We start from the raw sequence: 21,447 nt of genomic DNA, 5'->3' as shown, positions 1-21,447 counted from the left end.
GAAATGTATGTTATATAATCTCTTGGTTATTGGTTTGTAAACTGCTGGGGGAAAAGTTTTTTTTTTTAAGTTAATGAAAATAATAGTTTGACCTGTAATAACATTTTATAACCTTAGAAGACAAAAAACTAAATTTCATTGCAGCTTTTCATTGTTACATACATTTTGGCTCAGCCCGCACTCTTTTCCCACTGTTGTTGTCTTCTTGATATATTTTGACTTGGGTGTTGTCATTTGATGTAAAGCATTGCTGTCTCTATACCTCGAACATATACAGCAGCAGTAACTGGATTTGTTTGAATATAACATTAAACTTTCTTTGTCCTAGTCACTGACAAAAGTATAATTTTCTTTTGCATCACCCCTTCCATGCTTTAATATAGCTGTAAATATGCTTTCTGCCTTCAGTATCAAATGCTGGTCAGTTTTGGTTTTTATATGATATCTGAAATGGGTTTTCCCTGAACATATAACAGCTGTGAAAATGACTGGTCAAAATAAATGTATATACAATACAATTTTAAAATCAAACTATCTCCTTTTATAATTAAAATGTTAAAGGTGTTTGAAAGAAATGTGAAATTGTACATTTTAGATTTATATTCTGCTTTTTTAAAACAAGATGTACAACTAACTTAACATAAAACAGTCGCATGAAAAAAAAAAAGGTCCATTAGGGCGGGCAGCCATCTTGGGCACCAGTAGCCATGTGTAGCCAATAGTCCTGATTCTTGAAACAAACAAAATTGTAGAAGTTTTCACCACCTTTCAGAAATCCATGTTCTGTGGCTCCCCATGACACCGGACTATCCATATATCCATGTACAGTGAGTGAAAGCCATGGTGTAAATTTTGGTTCATCGAAATATTGCCTGGGTGATCCAAGGAAGAGAAATAAAACAGCTTTTAAGTGTCCTCACACTGATCATGCTCATAAGACAATTTCTTAGGAACATGTCTGCAATGTTTGTGCCATACCTGAGTTCTTGCAGAAGCAAATACACATCTTCGGGTGAAATAAAACCAGTAACGTTACACAGCAGGGCTTGGCTTACACAGCTCTGGGGCTCAGGACAAACAAGCGTCGACAGAAAACTGTCAGCAGCATTTTCACTAAAAAAAAAAAAAAAATTATATTCTTAAGAAATGTGTGTTTGACAGAAGACAAACATAATAACTAAGCTTTAGGGGCAGTTTCCCAGGCAGGGTTTAGATTAAGCCAGAACTAGGCCTTAGTTGTTTTTACAAACATGCCTTATAAAAAAAGCATTACTGGAGTGCATCTTGAGACAAAAAATGTCAATGGTGTGTTTTAAGTTGTGTCAGTGCAAGCAACTCCAGTATGCATTTTAGTGTAGGACTAGACTTAAAGGCGGGGTGCATGATCTCTGAAAGCCAATGTTGACATTTGAAATAACCGAAACAAACACGCTACCCCGATAGAATATAGACCTTCTTTTGATAGACCCACCCCACACATATGCAGTTAGTAGACACGTCCCTTACTGCTGCTTGGCTACAAGTGTGTTTTGGTACCCCCCATTTCCAAAGTGTTTCTCAAAAATCATGCACCCCGCCTTTAAACCCTGTCTGGGAAAGCGAATCTTAAATGTTATAAACATAAAACAGCTGACCAGTTTATATCCAGGTTGACAGCCCCAAGCCACTCCAAGAATGAATGTGGATCACATGATAGTGTAGCTCCTTGTAAATCTGATGGGTAAAGTGTGGGGCACGGTATGTTTGCCAAGGTGTGACTGCTGAGAACCGGCTGGTGCTTTACAGGTTTGTACTGGGACAACAGCTGGTAAAGAGCCTCATCTTCATCTGCACCTGAAGAAATCACAAATCCAATATGTTAAAGCAGTAAAGAAATAGATTCGGTAGGTTGCATACTCGCTTGCTATAATAACAGACTCTAGCAAGTATAAAAAAGCAACCTATATAAGGCAAAGACTCAATGTGGACTGAGAGCAGAAGTATTTATTACGCCCATGAAACAAACCTGTGTTGTGTTGAGTAAAAAGGAAGTCATATCGGAGTGGCAGTCTGTCCTTTAAACTTGACAGAACCCTTTGATATCGTTTGGTACCTGGGGCTAAAGTTTTGTCTCTGAGATCCAGAGTCACAACTGCGAAAGAAAAAGACGTCCCATCATAACCGTAAACTGTTTTCTGAATACTCACATCTAATATTTTACCTACTTTAAGATTTTTTTGTTAAAAGTTTAAAACCATGCTTACTATATCTCATAGCTTTTCTGTGATTGTACAGAGATGGTCGTCCCTCCAAGCCGAGCTGCTCATATGTGTCTTTATCTAGAGACAAAACTAGCTGACCTGTGGGGAATGCATGTGCACAAACAACACATATGGTATCAATGAAACAAATGTAAATAATAAGACACAGTCAGGTAAGAAATACACAAACACACGTGAACGCTTTAAAACACATTAAAATACAAATGCTGATCTGTGCTGCCATGGTTACCGCTGGACAGAAGTGCAATGGTATTATCTTCATCAATTCTGGTGTTGTAAGAGAGGGCATAGACATTTCCTATAACAAAATAGAAATATAAAGTTAAACCTAAGAGGATGGCTCTAACTACTAGGGAGAAAAGATGAGGAGGATTTGGGCGATGCAAAGGAGCAGGGGCATTCCAGTTTTATTTCACAATATAACAATTCCAGTCTTATTAATAAATAATGCATACAGATATAAAGCCAAGCATCATGAAATGTATTGTTACAGCCCCACTAAAGTGAATAAATGAATAAGCTTGAGACTGACTCACCACAAGAAACATAGTATACTACTACTGCAATTTCTACAGTTATATATTACACTGCATAATAATAATAATAGCATAAATGCTAAAGTATACTACAGTAATTTTCATGCAGGTGATACTGTAATCTCTAATGTTACAACACCTACCTTTATTCACAACTGTTTCATAGATTTGATCTTGCAGTAGTTCATAAACCGGAAAGTCGCGCACTAAGTAATAAGAGCTGAAATTGTTGATTACCCTGGCGATGTTAGCAGGCAGGATTGCACATTCAGGTATCAGTACTGAGATCTGTGGAGACATTGGGAGAAAACGTCACATTTTAACGATTAATTTATCGCGATCCGGACACTATTTATCACCGTACCAACTGAACAATAATTAAACTCACCTTGTAATTGAAGTTGTGTTTCGACACGTGGATGTCATGCCGAGACTTTTCATTCAGAAAGTTTGATTTCTCGCACACCAACACGCTTCTCGGACACTTTTCCAGCTCCGGCGACATTTTGATATATGTGCGCAATATTTACATTTTCATGACAACAAACTATTCAAAAAACAATGTTTTAGTTCTCTTTATAGTTGGTTTTAATTTGCCGGTTCAAAAATTGAACTGTCGCAAAGTTTTGACGTCAGTTCCTGCTGCGCACACAAATAAGGGTCTCTTTCATAGATATGTATATAAAGGCTAGATGGCTCAAGGCGGAGTCAGCTGTGTCGTCACTTGGCGGCCATCTTAGGTCAGTGCTGCCATAGTGCTGCTCCCTGCTGCTGTGGACGGAAGGTGAGTGACATACGCCAACTAAAATGCTCGTAACTTGCTGAATTCTTGACGGATTTACAAACGGTTTGGTTTTTTACAAACGTTATTAACGTGGCTATAATTCTGGATGCTTTAACATGTTTCATGAATTTTTTATTTATTTTTAGTATACGTATTCAGTGTCATAGGTACATCTTTGACGTTTATAACAAACCAATCCGTTTGAAAATCGGTAAAACATTAAGCAAGTTATGGTCATTTAAAAGTACCTGCATCATTAAAACTCAATGCTACGAGTGAGCGAGCGCCCTGTCCTAAGATGGCCGCCAAAATGCGGACGTTCCACTCAATTGGCCATCAGCGCGGACGAGCCATCTAGCCTTTATATACATATCTATGGTCTCTTTGTTATCAAATAAAAAGCTGATATAATTGCCAACTTTTTCAAAGGTCTTTGTACCAAATAATTATTTGTGACTTTATTTAAAGTTTATTATTCTTATTTATTTATTCGTGTATTTATTAATTTTTTTCTTTACTTCGGTTTAATTCATTATTTATATTTATTCAATTTTCATATTTGAATTGTGCCTGTTGATGGTGCAATGTGTCTGCCTTTGACAATTGTAGTTTTTTTTCTATTGCAGGCCTGTTTCTGTGTATGTACATTTACAATGAAAATAATAAATAAATAAATAAAGGGTCTCTTTGTTATGTAACTATTTTACAGTGTATATTAATGTATATTTATTCTTATTGTAACAGGTTGAATGATAGAGTTACAACCAGAACAGCTATTAAAAAGACTTTAATATATAGCCCATTTAATTATTTACGGATAGCTACTTAAATGTATGGTAATATATTTTAATAATCTTGCTACAGTCACATTTTTAACCAAAACCAGCATAAGATTTTCCTTTTGTGAAATGTACACTGTAAAGTGCACGAAAGCATTTGGAAAGCAAATAAACATTGCGTCACAGAAAAGTGTAAACAGTTGCATCAGCTTGCATGTGTTAGAAAGGTGTCCTGTCATGTGCTTTTTCAGTTCGTCATTCAGTGTTTCTGTACTAGATAATTATTAACAAAAACCCTATTTTTGAATAGTTTGCAATAAAAAGACTAAACTGGACAACATAAATGATATATATATATATATATGTATGTATGTATGTAGAAAAAATATGCTCTTTATTTGTAACACTATTACTGTTGTTTAGCCTACTATTAAGAGATCTAACCATACAAATGCATGATTTTTTACAGAAAATATCTAAATAAAATATAGCAAAATATTTGTGAGACTTAATGTTATGCATAAGGTTTTAATTCAACCCTATAGACACTTTATTGTTTTTGCAGTTCGTAGTATAAAATGTTACATTACTTACATTGTTTTTTTTACTTCAAATTGTGAAAAAGCCCTTTATTAAGTTAACTTGAAAAAAAAAGACAAATCCCCAAGCTCTCTCTATATATATAAGACAATGAAAATGTATTTTAATTTCACTTCAACTTTGGGTTTTTTCATAACTACTTTAGATAAGCTTTAGATAAGTAATTTTAGATGATTGGACATCATTAGTTTGTTTGCACAGATGACCAGCGTTGTTATGACGCAACTCTACACGTAGCCTAATATTTGATGAGGGTTTTCCTTGCGTAAAGAGTGCAGCTCCAGTTCAGGTATTAAAAAGACTTTCTGGTCATAAGTTACTGCAGCTACTGTTGGTTTATATTATGAATGCTGATGGAGAGAAAGCAGCCAGAGCAGTTCGGCTCATCTACTAAACTGGACGATGCTATCCAAAAGAGCAACAAAATTGACAGGAAAAGAGCCAAATCCCTGCCTGAATCATCAACAGTCAAGGAAAGTCACGGATGTGGAAAGAGGGTCCAGTTTGCAGACACAATGGGACTGAACTTGGCAAGTGTGCGACATTTTGACATCTCCGATGATGGGAATGAAACATGCACTGTATTATCTGGATCCAAAGGTTGCCATTCACAGCATGTCAATGATTTTCGATCAGCTCTGAATTTCTCATGTTTAGTTCCAGCTTTTAACCTGCCCATTAGCTCTGATGCAGTCGATCTGAAGTCACGCCGACTGGGAGTTGCATTGGAGAGCATTACAACCAGATCTAATGTGGAAGGTCTTATCAGAGTAATGAGGGGCCACTCAACAAAAGAAGTTGGGGTCAGGTACACTTTAAATAACTGGTTGACATTTTCGGATATTCAAGCTGCACCCAGACTGGATGAAGAACCTGTGCTGCAATGGGAACATTATCACTTTGTTTTGCAGGCACCACCCTGCTCTGACCAAGATTCGTCTGTGCATTTCGCAGTGTACTGTCGGACTGATCATGGGGAATACTGGGACAATAACGATGGCCAAAACTACACATTAAAGATTCAGATCCCTTGATGAAATTGTGGTATTTGACAATTTGATGGAATGATCAGTAAGGGGGTTTAATAAACTGAAGCTAACTGTACCTGCAGATATAATAAAATCATGATTATTTGTCTGTCTATTAACTTATTTTCAATTCAGTGTATTTATTAATTTTACTTATTCATTTTAGCTGACGCTTTTATCCAAAGCGACTTACAATTGCTATATATGTCAGAGGTTGCACGCCTCTGGAGCAACTAGGGGTTAAGTGTCTTGCTCAAGAACACAATGGTGTGTCACAGCGGATTCGAACCCAGGTCTTTCACACCAAAGGCGTGTATCTTATCCACTACGCCATCACCACCCCTATAATGATAATATACTGTATACGTTCATCAATAATGTTGTTATATTTCCTTTACAAGTCTTACTCAAAATTTTTCATGCTAAAAACATGAGCTCCATTGGTTTAACACTACCATTTAAAGGTTTAGGATCACTTCACTGAAATCTTTCTCATTAGGCCTTTATATATTATGATTGTGCTTCATTCATTAAAAGAAAAAGCTTTTGAATTGGATGATTTTGAATAAAAAGTATCCATTACAAAAAAACATTTAAAAAGCATCTTTAGTAACATAATTAGTTACATGTCTATTCTTTAGCCATTTTTTATAGCTTTGATATCTTATTCTGAAACGGTAGTGTATGCATTACATTTATTCACTTAAAACTTTACATCAACATATACAATTACAATATCCTGTGATAAACATTACATTTTACATGGACTGGTACAGTTTGTACACTACAACACAGATTTGTCATTCACAAAGGATATACAAACACATAGCAGTATTAAAGAAGACACTTATAAATGATGATCTCTCTCAACAACGGTCCTCTGTGAAGAATACATCTGACCAATTGATACCTGTGAAACATGGATTTGTGAAAATTAATTTACCTGAAGAACGTCAGCTATTTTAAACACCTACTATTACGTCATCTTAAAAATATGTAATTAATTTTGGATTATTTGCATAGCTTGCCTGTCTCTTGATGATTGCCAGATTCTCTCTAGCCTGATTCAGTAGCATATCAAGTGTTTTTGGGTTGTCAACATTAATGTTCTCTCTGAAGCCGTCCTTCACTCTGCGAAGTGCGTATGTTCTGAAAGTAAAGATTATGATTTTAAACACCAAATAAAAATAAACTATATTTTCTTATACATTAAAAAAATACATTGCTAGTACATACGATGTTATTCGTTCATCATGAAGTATTTATTTAAAACATTAAAAGTTATTGCACACAGGTCTCCGAACTATGCAAGTTAATTTCAAAAAATTAAGTACATTTGTGACATAAAGAGACAAGCACACACGAGGGAAATACGTCGGTACAAGGCATACCTGTAGTTATATGAAGGAAATTTTTTACTTTCTTTCATAAGCATTCTGTAGAGAGAGATCACTTGCGTCCTGCTGCACGACGCCATGTTGAATTTTTTAATTTTCTTCTCGTGTTGCATAACGCTAGTCTAGCTGTATATCGCCATCTAGTGTTACCCTCAGATTGCAGAGGAACGCAATAAGCTAACATTCCTCCACTTAATGATCGTAAAGAAGATATTCATAACCTTACAGTAAATCTATCCTGATGCAATATAATGGTTAACAGTTTTATCTCTTGGTCCATTGTATTGACTATAGATCTATTTCCAATTGATTTTAAGAGACATGCAGAGGGCGGGGGGCCAGCATCATATCATGTTAGTGAGACTTAGATTAACCGTATTTGTGCCTGGCTGGAGATGCAAAAGAAGATCCCCAGGGTCACATCGTGACTGACTGTGCCATATGGGATCTCTTTTAATGACTGTTAGCATAAAAAAAAACACTTTGTTTTGGTAAACCATTCTCTGCAAGCATGTGAAAAAATAAGTAATTGAAATTTGTCTCCCCCTGTGATGTCAGAAGGGGATAATACCACGCCTTAATCTGCACTATCCAACCATGTCACTGCCGTTAAGTGCAGAGATCAGCTCATTTGCATTTAAAAGGACACACCCTTTTTTGCTCACACCTACAAAGTGGCAGTTATAACATGCTATAATAAATTATATATATGGTATTTTGAGCTTGAACTTTACATACGTACTTTGGGGACAATTGACATCTTAAAAATGTATTGTCAAATGTCCCCTTCAATATCAGTGCATTCAGAACTCATGGTGAGATCCATAAGTCTTTCTCTCTTTGTAACTCTCCCTTCAAGCACGTCACCTATGTGTATTATTTATCCTCTCCTCCTTTTATGTCCACAGGGTCCACATAGTATCTGCCTGCCCCATTTACTAACAGAACCTACTGCATTATTAAAAACCAGAAATAGCCTAACCTCTTTACTGCTGTAGCCCTCACAACTGAATTGGAGGGGAACATGATAGTACATTAGTCATTTTAAAAGACATACAGTAGCTCTATTTAACGATCAATCAAGTCGTGTGCATTTGAAGACATTTTATATGATGTATTTAAGATGTACAGAATTAGAGAGACATGACAACTCACCAATTAAGACTACAGACCGTATCACACCACCTGAATGATTCATGGGGTTGCAATTGTTGCAGACTTGTTTGACAGGTTTGTGTCTGAAATAGACTAAATGAAGTCCAAAGGCTTCTTTGGAAGAGTATCGAACATGGAAAAGATGACACAGAATTTACTATAAGTGTTGGGAGGGACTATGAAATCTGAACAAACATCTTTAAACTAGACCTGATCTGGCACACAAGTTAGTGCTGCCATAACATTAAACTTGCCTGCACATGCAGTAGAGACAACTCAATAGAAAATTCTAGAGCTTTCTGTCTTGATTATTTGAAGATGAATAGAAATCTTTTGTATCATTTCTCAGAAATGAACTCTTTCCGTAAAGAAAGATCACTACAGAGGAGTTGTGCAGTTAATGTGAACTGCTGAGTGGTTTATTTTGTTTGGGATGCTGTGAGTCTGGTGTCACTGAATTATTGAACATTTATGAGTCACTTTTTGAGAGCTATATAGTTTCTGGCCTGAGGGTTTTATGTACAGAATGAAGACAATTTATTTGCATGTTTTAAATGTTAGTGATATTTATTCAATACTGAATCAGTTTATATAACCCATTTAATTCCAAATTTATCCATGAAAATACCCAAATTATGTGTCATTAGTAACCCTCTGAAATAATCAACAATTTTTTGTGAAAAATATGTATTAAGGTCACTCACGATAATGTGATACCAAATTAATTGTATACTTTATAATAAGGTTGTATATGTTACCATTAGTAAATGATAGATAACACTAACAAAGATTAAAAAATATCAGCTCATATCAGCATTAAAAGACAATACACGCCAACATAAGATTAAACAACAATGTAAAATAAAATGTATGTTTCTACTCATATCTTTCAAATTCAGAAAAAGACTACATTTGTATTGTTTTTATTTACTCTACAACACAGGCTATCTAACAGAAAGACAGATGTGCCTAATGAGAGCACAATCTCTTCAGGGAATGTTTAGGATGCTCAGCACAGCACGAAATTCTAACCAGGTCAAGTCTTGATTTAGGGGCTGTGATAGAGAGCAACTGCATTTCTTATGCCATTTATATTCCACCAGAGATGTTTCCTTCTGTCAAAAAAGGCAATATGCTATGTGCATTGGATGCTGTGTCTCTTTTGTCTAAGACAGATTGTAATGCTGGAGAAAACCTTAAAAATAGTGTTAATATACAAAAGTTGTGATTGAATTGTATTTTAGGTGTTTCAGTTGTAACACAAGATACATACAGAATCTGTATCAGTATCTGTACAGTATCTCAACGTATTATGCTTAATAGTCTATTATGTGCACATAAACACCAAATGATTTCTTTAAAGAGGTGCTGGTCCGTATATTGTCCATTGAGAAAAGGGTCTCTGGTCAGATCTTCAAGTTCATTACTCAAAAGCAAGCTGTGTTACCAGTGTGGTAAAACAGATCAGCAGTATCTTATCCATTGGAAATACAACCCTGGACACTTCATTATACCCAGAGCATAATTCAAACAAACTTCCCTGATAGTTTAAACTCCACGACTGCAGCTTCAGATTTTCCCAGATCTCTGTCGCTCCTTCTTGACAATCTGCAATTGCTATGGAGGCACACGAGTGGAAGTCCTCCCAATATCTGCATGTAGATAAACATTCTGTTTGACATTTTTTATATTTATCAGTCTAAGCCATAAATTGCATGAGTTTTACTCATGGTAATATTTTAGGTTACAAAGTAATTTTTGAAAGTCTTGATGCCATATATGATCACCATTATCGGCTACTGCTACTCGCACATCTTCTTTCACTTGCAAAATTGATTATATATGACCTTGCCTGTGAAACAAAAGTCTCATAATCTAATTATGATAAATCAAATTTAAATTTTTCAGTCATTCATTTAGCCTTTGACATGACCTTACTCCGTCAATATTAAAGGCGGGGTGCATGATTTTTGAAAAACACTTTGGAAAAGGGAGTCTGGTCAAGAACCAAAACACACTTGTAGCCAATCAGCAGTAAGGGGCATGTTTACTAACCAACATCATTGCCTGGGTTGCGTATGTGTGGGGCGGGTCTATCAAAAGAAGGTCCAGATTCTACTGGTCAACATTGGCTTAAAGAGATCATGCACCCCGCCTTTAAACATATCAAGGCTATATTTTCACAGGATTTTCACAGGATTTTATTTACATTGTGTATTTTATGTAGAAAACAAAGTCTTGGTTTTCACAGACTAGGTCACGTATATTTATTGATTTACTTTCAGTGATTATTGTAGACAAAGTGGTCTTACGAGCAGATGGTCTGTAGGTTTTCTCTGTCGTCCAGCTCTTGGGAATAGTTCATCATGTTTTCTCCAAGGCCAAGCAAACAGTCAGAGAAGCCTTTAAATACTGTTTCACAGGTTCCTGCAGTGCATACTGCCTGAACCAAAGAAACTGAAATACATCAAACTAAATCAGCTAAAATAATACACATCATAATGAGAATTTTGCCCAAGGTCTTAAAAATATTAGATTTGAATTCATTCCTAAATTGCAAAAACTCATATTAACAAAACTGTGACCCTCCTTTACAAGAACCAAATATTAACACAGTGTAATCACAGTAAGATTAATATAACCATTAGTTAAACACATCATATACATTTTTAATGATGATAAAGGTGTCTCCTAAAAAATCACCTTTGAAAGGCTATTAAACATTTTTTTTTCTCAACACGTATGAAAACCTGAAAATTATTAACAACTTTTTGAATGACTTACCTAATTCCAACGTGAATAGAACTGAGCTGTATTTATTGGACGAAGTCAGACCCATCCTACCATTAACAAAACCAACAGACTGTGAAGGAGGTCCGTGATTGCTTACTTCCTCTCATCAGGAACAATTTGCATTTCAAAGAAAATAAAATTACTTCTGTCACGAATCCCCAGATTCCCCACAGCTGCCTGGGATAAAGTGGATAGTTGAGAAATAGATGTCAGCAACGTTCACCCGCCCCCCACCGCTTAATATGACGCAAGCATGCACCTAACAAATAAATCCTCGCGTTTTATTAACATGATTTTAAGTAATAATAATAATATCTTAAATCACTTATTATATTTGTATACAATGTTTTAGTTATTAAAATAATAGTGAAGATCCCGCAAATTAATGGAATATATAATATTGATAACAATATTATTATGATTAATATTAATTATATTAATAAAATGTCAAAACTCTGTCAAATATCTTTCTTATACAAATGCAATTATTATACAACTATACACTCTTTTACCAAATATGAAATTTCTTAATACAAAAACCTTTGATCATTAGTTTCATACCAGAATACTTAACAAGAGTCTCTATCAAACCTAAAATAGCGGTTAGGGTACGCTTGCAGAGATGCGTTTGATAAGCAGTTGCAATCGTTTTCCAACAGAGGGTGTTGTTGTCAAAATAGGCTAGTATGCTCGTTGTGTTACTGGATACTGGAATACGTTTTTTACCCTCATCCGTTTGTAGGCTACTGTGTTCATATCATTTTTAATAATAGTATTAGTAACATGAATATTTGCATATAAATACATTTAAACACTCATTATGGATCTCACAGCTGTATTATCTTACCAGTCAGCATTATTAGAAATATTTCAGTTTCTAAAATATTTATAGTTTTTAATCTATTTTATTCCATTATCTTCTATTATCTAAAAATCTATTTCAATAACTGTTAACTAATTTATTTTTTATCCTAATGAAATAAAAAAAATGCATGTTAATAAACACAGAATAACTGAAGTTTTTGCAGGATGGAGAACACTATATAGGCCATAGGCATTAGGCAATTATCCAGGTTACAGTGGGTCATAAGCATTAGTATACCAGCACAAGGTCACTCTTGTGTGATTACATAAGTGATGGAGAGACTGCTCTCTAGTGGTAGCTTTCTCAAAAACCACAAAAACAAAGTATGAGAGTTTAATTATATTATCTGATACATGTATATATACTTTTGTCAAATCTACTAAAGGAGTAGAGGGTACATCACTTCCCCAAAGTTAACCACATGCTACTAAAGCTTTAATGTTTGTGAATTTTTAAACTGAGGGCTTGCTCAGAACTGCATTATCAACTGTGCACTTCCCTAAAGAAAATGCAAACCGTTTACTGAGCAAGAATCTGTTTTGCTGGTTATGTCAAAAAAGCTTGAGTGTTTGTATTCTAATATAACTGCTTTGAGAACAATTGTCTTAGTTAACTATGTTCTGGGTTTGTCATTTTAGAAAGAAAACTTAAAAAACTGTGATAATGTTTTACAAAAGAATAAATACAAATTCTTGTTTTTAAATTTCTGTAACATGGCAGTTTTTCCATCCCTCACAAAATATATTTTTAGTCTTTCCTATGTCAAGACACATCATTTTACCTTCAAATTGAGCAACACATGGAAGCAGCATGGAGGTGGGAATAAAAATAAACAGCCTAATTTCAGCTAATTTTGTCTGGATTTAAGGATCTAATTGGTTTCATGTCAAACTTCTGTATTAAATGTGTAACCAAATGCATTTTCAAGATAGTTAATTTATGTTGAGAAATTTGATTGTTTATGTCACTTCACAACAGATACATCCTTGCATATACAATATTTAATGGCAAATAAAAAACAAGATATACCCAGACATTGTTTATCTGCATTTAAGTAATATTTTAGGTTCATGAAGCCACAGTTTATACAGGACTTTTAATATGTAAAACTGAAATATTACACTGAGATGGTTTAACCTCTGATTGTTCTTGTATTCGGATAACTAATTATTTATGTATGAGATTATTAAATACTGTACATTGGAATATATTCCCTGATTACTTCATGTGTTTTTAATTTATTTTTTATTTGATGACGAATTCTGTTGCAGTGTGACGACCAACAGGTGTTTTGTCTTGTGATAGCAAGTAGGCGCCAAAGCGCGATGCGTATTGCATCATCAGTATTAAAAGTAGGTGTACTGTTTTCTCTGACGTAGGGGTTTGTTTACACTTTTATGTAATAGCCTACATTACGTTACCTAATAAAAATAGTTTATTTATTATTTCTTCAACTCATGAAATATAACATTTCAAAAACTTTTTTCCAGTTTGCTTAATGGACATCTATTTATCTTTATGTGTATAAAGAATTGGATGAGGCTGGACAGGAGTGGAAGTGAAGTTTTTCACCCCTCCCGTAGAGATGCTCACAGCTGAACTCCAGTGGCAGCCTCAGTAACACACGTCCCCTTGGAGACTAGAGCAACACGTGATGCGTCTACTTATCACGTTCACTGAGCAGCGCTCAGGAACACACTTTGAGGAAAAAGTGACTTTTCTGAACCTCATTCGTCGCAAGTGTCGATGGCCATCATCGCTTTAGGGAGCTAAAACAGTAAACGTTGTGAACTATCCAGTTGGCGAACTTTGCACATCCTCAAATGCGCCATTTTGATCGCTCTCCGGAACAAGTTTGTAGTTTTTTTCGAAGTCCATCATCTCTTTTCACCATCACCATGTCTTAGCGCAGTCTGCCCAACCCCGACAAAGTCAAACGTAAGTACCGACAAGTTTTCTCAAATTTATCGCATGTACGTTCTCCATCATGTCGACTGCAAACTTTATTGGCTGCATACTTGGTTGTAAGTTTTTAAAACTTGTTAGGCCGAAGATGTCGAGGTGATGTCCGATGTTTTTTTTTTCGCACAGGGTTTGTGTGCTTCCTCGTTTCATTCTCGCATCCAAAGGTTTAACGCCTGACTACAGGAATTTACTCGCGTCTAACCAGCGCACATGCGTTCACCCAACTTACCTGCCTTTAACTTTATGTCACAAATATGGCTTTTCTCTCGATTGACACAAATGAGTTTAGTTCAAACATTGATATCAAAAGTGAATCTTTAATTTTGAGCCGAAGCATCCACATCTTTGAACTTTGATCGAGGCTAACGCGTGGGGGGTTGGACACGCTTCCCTTTATATTTTGACCTTGCAGGGACATTTTGTATCTACGTTTCATTTGCGCTTTCGACATGTTTTTACGATGGATACGGTATTATTGATTATCATACAATCAGTGTCGTGTGTGTCAAACGTCATAAACTTAGTGTTTGGGAATGTCAAACTTTTAAAGGAGGAAGTTCGCTGTCGTCGGTTTACTCGCACGAGTTATCTTTGGGCTGGGTTTGGTGCACGAGATGATCACATTTAGTCGGCTCTTATATTTGAAAAAAATAAACAATATTGTCAAAGTCCTATCAAATGTATCGATTCGTGATGATTTTCCACACGTCGAAACTTTCTCAGCGATCTGCTTTGATGCATCATTTTTTGCGCGTGTCCGTGCTCGTACCCTCCTCCCATCATCCTCGCGACTCTCAGGAGAATCTGAATGCACAGAGATCCGGATGAGCAGTTCACATTCCTTTACCAAATTCAACACTGGGCTTCAGCAGGATTTCAGTGGCAGCATCATTCAGTCACACTCACATTTCTCTTTTAAACAATTGCTTTAAGTTTATAAGGTTATTCGCACAGGTATCGTGGACATTGCCTTGATCACTGTGAGATGTAACTGAAAATATTTTGTAGCCTACAAATGATAAAATATTTAATAATCTATGAAAGTGACGATTCATTTGTGAACTTAATTTTAACAGATGCTATTTTTTATGGAAATCAAAAATTACCCAAACCATAGGGTAATACATTTACAACACAAATATGATGACTGTCTCGAGACTCGGGTGTCGACACTAGAATATATTTTTTTTAATTACAATGGTGGGCCCCAGTCCCCTGCATATATACGTGTAAAGGTGCATTTAATAAGCCCCCATCACAGAGCCAGTTTGTATCCCGCCCCCCGATAACGACCCTGATTTTACTACAGTTTTTTGTTAATTTGTATAATATTTGCATAAGCCTTTTTGCATTTTTTCTTTGAACGTTAAATATATAGAGATGATAAGTACTCATTTTTCTCTGCTTGAAACATGCATCTAGCCAAGCTAAAACAAATCCTCAATTTCCTAATAGAATAGCTGCTCCTACACTTCCAGATGATGAAGGGCGGAGATCTGTTTGTTCAGTACAAATCAGACACGTAAAGCAAGAGGGCCATTGAAAATTCAAAGGCATGTTCGACTAAACACTCAACCAGTGGTCGGGACTGTAATCTCCTCTGTCCTCAGCAGGGAGTCGCCAGAGTTGAATAGAGAAAACCTATTGTGACCCATCAGGGCTGCCATGCTGATACTAGGGATAGAAAGAGGCCATCAGTTTATACCCCACTTGGTTTTCAAAACCTCTATAAAGAGTCTATACATCCGACAAATTCCCATATAGTCATTGACTGAGTGATTGCTATTTGTCTGTTTGAATATCGAGGCCCAGACGTTGTACTATATGCATCCTAAAAGGCAAGGTCATTAACTTTGATTGATTAAAACAAATTCACTCAAATCAACTTACTGGTAAACTTCCCTTGACAAACAATGTCTAACGGTGATTGTTTACACAGTGTAGAGAATGAGTGGTCAGTTTGTTTGTAATGGAGTGCATGAAGAAACTAGTTGGTCACCTCACTGAGACTTTTACCCCTAGTGATGGGTGTTCTATTCACCCATCCAGGGGTAGTGTTGGGCATCCTGTTACTCTCTGGACCTATTTTTAACCTGTCTATTTTAGATAAGATTATGTTCCTTCTCCTTCGTAGGGAATGGGAAGCCTGATTTGGTCCTGTGGCGTTGGGTGAGATATTGTGATACCTGCGGGGTAAATAAAAATTAGTTTTGGGCAGAAGGATTTGAACTATTTACACGTTTTAATAGTATTTAAAGAGCCCTGGATTGATGATTGATAAGAGCAATGACTGTGAAAGATTTCTGGATAAAACTTTTCTAAATTTTATTATTCTACACATCTTTCAATGCTAATGTTTATTTGGCTAAAAGATGTAAAACAAATACTGTTAATATGCTGTTCCTATTTCTTAAATTTAAAGTACTTTTAGTAGTTAGTTTCACTTTTCGTTTTGTTTCTAAGTCTTAAAAAAACATAGTTATAAGTAGTAGGATATGGATGACAGGAAATAGAGCAGCTTCTGTGGATAGAGGAAGTTAGAAAACAGAAATAATAGGGACCGTATCTTTTCCCTGTTAATGTCAAAATTAACTTATAGTCAATCAGACAGGTCATAATAATAGACAAACTGTGATCATCCTTGATGTGTAACCACAATCATGACTTCTGTTAAACTTTTTGCGTAAACTAACAGTCCTTCCTGAGGGATCTTTTGAGCTTTGCCTTTTTTGCGTTTGTCTGTGAGAGAGAAGAGATGGCGAATCACGTATGGCTTTGCAAGCCTCCTTTGCCTCCTCCTTCTCCTTCCTTCTGACTCCGCCCCTTTTCTCCCACCCTGCCCCTGTTGCTGACTAAACGGTTTTGTCAGCTGGCAGTTGCCCCACAGTCTGTAAATTTTTGATAGCTTTAGAGGTGGAACGATGAGCGGGGAGGCGGGATGCTGAAGGACAGCTCTTCAAGCTTAGTAAGAGTTAGTGAGGCGGTGGAAAAGGAGAAAGAGAAACCTGGGGAGATGGCAGGTCTAGTCACATTGTGAAACCAGTTCGTCTTGTAATAGCATTCTTTATGTTTTACGCTTTCCAGTTTTATGTTCTAGCATTGAACAAACGTTTGAAAGATGTGAAAATATGCCTGTGGCTTATACACGTGTATCACATTCACATAATGGATGAGGAGTTTTTGTTTTTGCAAACAGAACCTTTGACTGATGACCTGACAAGCTTACCAGGCATTTGTCAGAAAACTGTTAATCTAATAACATAAAACCATTCACCATGACAGCATCATGCCTTAATAAAGTTGTGACTTCAGTTTTAGCCCCTCGTAGTGATTCATTCAATGGAAAAAGAAGTGAGTTCGGGAGTGTTTATGACTGTCTATTTATCTGGAGAATATAGGCGTGTACTGCAGGTTAAGAAACCATTGTCGTCATTGTTATATGTAAAATGATGACACAGATACCTTCATAGACAATCATTTATAGGCAAAGAAAGTTGCACAGAGAAACATCCCGGCTGCTAGCTAGCGGGACAGATCCTCCTCTGTGTCTTTGAGAGTGATGTGCAATGGGAAACAGATGTGGCTGGGCTCTTAGCTCGGTGCCTTTTCTTCAAAGAGTCTCAATCAGCTTGTCAGTATACAGAACGACTTTGTGAAACATATTTTGTCAGCTTTATAGATTGTTGCAAAGTGCTTGTCTGTCAGTTTTGCAGCACTGGTAGAGGGTTAGAAAATGAAAATAAACTGCATGTTTGTTTAGTGACAGTATAATGTCCAAGTAATAATCCTTTGGCGTTGGCCCCGTTCAAGAAACTGATGATTGATTCTTGGCTCAATCATTTGAGGTTTTTATCTTTATAGATTTTGCAGTAAAAAAACGGCAGGACGAGGAGTTTACCCCTGGTCATCAGGACAGGGATCCAATCTGGTGGCAGTAGGGTGATGGAGGGGGTTGTAAACATTGCCGTTAAGCAGTGAAATGACGGCCTGTTTGAGAATCTTTAAAACAGAAGCCACATTCCAATTGGCTGAGATGAATTAATGACGTAACAGCATTTCCAGTAGCGAGAGACTAAATTTCCTACTGTTTTTGCTGAATTAAGATATGACTCAAATCATCATCCATCTCATTTGTGAGCATGTCATGGCACATTATCACAAGATCTTCCGAATCATCTGATGACATGTTTAGTGTTACTCTTTCGTAAGCTATATATTTTGATTTCATCAGCCCTATTGGAACACAACACAGTTAGTAACAGGTTATGAAGTCATGGGTAGGCAAAGATGCTCATAGTTAGCTGTTATCATTTGATAGTATTTAGTTGATTCAGGCATTTCTCTAGCAGCCTCTCCCTCAATGCCTCGAGGCAGTGTAGACAATGGACCAAAAATGGCATCCTTTCAGGATAAGATACCAGGCCACTCCCCGTCTCTTGCAGCATTAAGAGCATAAGGCGGACAGTGTTTTCTGCCTACCCACCATTCTAGACCATACTAATGTCTGCTAATCCATGCTTGCTACAGTAACAGCTTTGTCCACATGCAAACAATATTTGTTATTTAGAAGCTGATTTATGTTGTTAATATTCGCACTCGCATTTAGCAGCTTGCATAAGTCAAGTCAAGTTATTTATATAGCATTCTTTCACAAAGCGCATTGTTTGGCGAAGTAGCTTTACAAATATCGCAGTAATGGTACATATTCCATAAGGTTTATATATGTGTTTGTAGACCCCCAGTGAGCAAGCCAACTGTCGTAGGAATGAGTTACTCCATATGTTGGTTAGTAGCAAAGGGAAAAAAACTTGAGAAACCCGTCTCGGCTGAGGGTGGGCCCCAGTTCTCCTTCAGCTATACAGTTCTTCCTAAGATGTAGTCTATGGCATAGATGTTTTCAGTGGGTTAGAGGCAATTCATCATATTTGCATAGCTGAACAATACACTCTTAAAAAGAAAGGTGCTCCAATGGTTCTTCACAGCGATGCCATAAAGAACTTTTTTGGTTCCTCAAAGAACCATTTCTTTCATACCTTTTTAAAATCGGAAAAAACATTTTCCGCCACAAATAGTCTTTTGTAAAACAGAAAGATCTTTATGGAACCATTTAAACAAAGGTGCAAGCAAACATGAAGCAAGCAAAAACAGGGAATATACGATTGATGTATACGAACCAGATGCAACTCCTTGGGCTGCAAAGTAAAATTCATTGCTTTTAAACAGGAATGATCAGTATTACTCTAGCTTCATGCAAATTTTTAAAACTTGGAAAGAAACATGCGACTTCTTTATTAATCGAATGAAGTATTTGCAAAATCATTTGCAAGAAAGTTTTAGGTGGGTATTAAAGAGGAGAGTATTCCTGAGGGAACAGGAGTGAGAAAACAAAACATGGAAACAAGGCAAAGGTCACTCTTGATTCTTTTGTAGCTTGGTTCATCTCAGGGTTGCAGTAAATATTAACTTGCTTATCACAGAATATAGTACATGTTCCTCTAGTCTACTAGAATTAGACAAAGAACTTGATGTCAAAATGTGCACTAATGAGTTATTTTAACCAGAGGATTATTATTTTAATCTGTAATATTAAAGATTATCCAACACAGTTATGATTTGATACGAAAATGTGTCAAAATGTGAATTAAAATTCCTGTAATCCTTTAAAAATGTCTGTAATTAGTATATTTAACAAGAGTTTGGTGTAAACACTTGGACTCGTTCATCTCAACTTGTCCAGGTTGGTAAAATAAAGTAAAATTCATTTCTTTCTAAACTGGGTTTCTTGCTCCATAGTGCCCTCCATCGCCACACCAAACTCAGTACTTGTGTGTAGGTTAGGGGTGTAACGGTACGTGTATTCGAACCGGACCGTTTCGGTTCAGGGCTTTCGGCACGGTGCACGCGTGCACCGAAAGGCCGAATGCATTTTGTGTGCGCCTGTGCGGAACATAATACGTGCGTTTCCGCACGAACATATTAAGTGGCGGAAGTCTCCGCGTTCAGCGCAAGTCTTCTGTCAAACATATAACATAATTCGGCCCGCAGAAAGATTTTTATTTACTTAGTTGTATATCCGTTTGATTATTGGTGTAAACGTTTACGTGTCATATCTAAAAGCGCATGTTAAACGCGTGTCAACGCGCTGCTTTGTTCTTTCAAAAGTGCGTGAGAGGATGCACGTCTTTCGTTGCTACGCATTCATGAGACGCGCTTTCTGTGACAGCGAGAATAAGGAATGCGTGATCAGATTTTTCATCTGCAGATCACGTCAATCATATCATTGTCACAATGCGATCAGCTGGTCGGGACAGAGAAGAGCTGTAACCCGGGCTTACTCAGTTGTTACTCAGCTACGGAGGGGTTCATTAGTAAAGTCACAGGCAGCTTACATTGACGACACAAGCAAAGATTAGGATAAACGTGCAAAAGATCAAAGATGGCTATGTATGCAGCTCACTAATCTCAAAATGAGTGTATAATAAGTATATCATCATGTTGCTTGCTATGCAGTTACACATAGAGCAGTAATATTATTTTTTATACAGAGATGGTACATAGCCAATTCAATACTGTGAGTTAAACAATCCAAAATAAATCAAAACAGAAAATTTTTGGTGGCAAAAATGTAGGCTAATAGTTCATTAATGTATTCAGGAATTGAATTTGTTACTTCAAGGTTTTAGTAGAAAAAGTTTAAGAGAAGGTTAAGAAAAGAGTTACCTTCTGTTATAAAATAATGTAAAAAAGAACTTTGCAGTAGTATTTTATTTATAATTTTTTCATTTTATATATATTTTATATGTTATATTTTAATAAAAACTGTTTTAAAAAAAAAGTGTAAACAAATTGTAAAAAAAAAGTTTATAGTAATAAACAACCTGCAGTTTAATGTTTGCATTTTTCCCTTACTGTACCGAAAATGAACCGAACCGTGGCTTCAAAACCGGGGTTCGCACCGAACCGTGATTTTTGCGTACCGTTACACCCCTAGTGCAGGTTATTTTAAATATGTGTGTTACGTGAAAAGCCATATTAATATGAACAAAGACAATTATAGCCTGTCAAAAAGTTTTTGGTACTTTCTTTTCTGTGTATTGTTTTTTGACATGCTTATAAAACATGCATGTTGCTACACAAATGTCAAGATAATTTTTAAGTACGTTTTTTTTCTGAAAACATTTTTAGTTTATTTACATATAGACTATAGTCTAACATCTATCAATTGAGGTAATCTTTAGATAAGATAAACAACAAACAATTAAATAGATAAGATTTACCTTTGTC

General features: G+C 36.2%; 5 protein-coding genes across 6 annotated transcripts in view; 2 read left to right on the top strand and 3 right to left on the bottom strand.

The window, feature by feature from the left end:
- Positions 1 to 116: 116 nt before the first annotated feature.
- On the bottom strand, positions 117 to 3,433 carry rpp40 (ribonuclease P/MRP 40 subunit). The gene is made up of 8 exons (XM_065276248.1): positions 3,186 to 3,433; positions 2,941 to 3,085; positions 2,491 to 2,559; positions 2,244 to 2,339; positions 2,006 to 2,131; positions 1,635 to 1,833; positions 979 to 1,113; positions 117 to 872 (listed from the first exon to the last, which is right to left on the bottom strand). Exons 1-8 carry the CDS (start codon positions 3,300 to 3,302, stop codon positions 674 to 676), a joined length of 1,086 nt encoding a protein of 361 aa, XP_065132320.1. The 5' UTR covers positions 3,303 to 3,433; the 3' UTR covers positions 117 to 673.
- A 1,634-nt stretch (positions 3,434 to 5,067) lies between these two features.
- LOC135766792 (protein phosphatase 1 regulatory subunit 3G) lies at positions 5,068 to 6,515 on the top strand. The gene has a single exon (XM_065276243.2). It carries the CDS (start codon positions 5,308 to 5,310, stop codon positions 5,992 to 5,994), a length of 687 nt encoding a protein of 228 aa, XP_065132315.1. The 5' UTR covers positions 5,068 to 5,307; the 3' UTR covers positions 5,995 to 6,515.
- A 154-nt stretch (positions 6,516 to 6,669) lies between these two features.
- On the bottom strand, positions 6,670 to 7,528 carry lyrm4a (LYR motif containing 4 a). The gene is made up of 3 exons (XM_065276245.1): positions 7,380 to 7,528; positions 7,017 to 7,137; positions 6,670 to 6,898 (listed from the first exon to the last, which is right to left on the bottom strand). The coding sequence occupies exons 1-3, from the start codon at positions 7,496 to 7,498 to the stop codon at positions 6,836 to 6,838; spliced, it is 303 nt and encodes a 100-aa protein (XP_065132317.1). The 5' UTR covers positions 7,499 to 7,528; the 3' UTR covers positions 6,670 to 6,835.
- A 1,863-nt stretch (positions 7,529 to 9,391) lies between these two features.
- Positions 9,392 to 11,485, bottom strand: nrn1b (neuritin 1b). The gene is made up of 3 exons (XM_065275388.2): positions 11,325 to 11,485; positions 10,853 to 10,997; positions 9,392 to 10,192 (listed from the first exon to the last, which is right to left on the bottom strand). Exons 1-3 carry the CDS (start codon positions 11,377 to 11,379, stop codon positions 9,964 to 9,966), a joined length of 429 nt encoding a protein of 142 aa, XP_065131460.1. The 5' UTR covers positions 11,380 to 11,485; the 3' UTR covers positions 9,392 to 9,963.
- Positions 11,486 to 13,817: 2,332 nt separating this feature from the next.
- The window catches only part of rreb1b (ras responsive element binding protein 1b), a 40,188-nt gene continuing 32,558 nt past the window's right edge, over positions 13,818 to 21,447 (top strand). For both annotated transcript variants that reach the window (XM_065276242.2, XM_065276241.2), the window contains exon 1: positions 13,818 to 14,136. The gene's annotated coding sequence lies outside the window, so the exon portion shown is untranslated. The remainder of the gene's footprint in view (positions 14,137 to 21,447) is intronic.

Source organism: Paramisgurnus dabryanus, chromosome 6, assembly GCF_030506205.2.
Source record: "Paramisgurnus dabryanus chromosome 6, PD_genome_1.1, whole genome shotgun sequence".
Taxonomy (NCBI): Eukaryota; Metazoa; Chordata; class Actinopteri; order Cypriniformes; family Cobitidae; genus Paramisgurnus; species Paramisgurnus dabryanus.
This window is presented reverse-complemented; position numbering and strand designations above follow the sequence as displayed.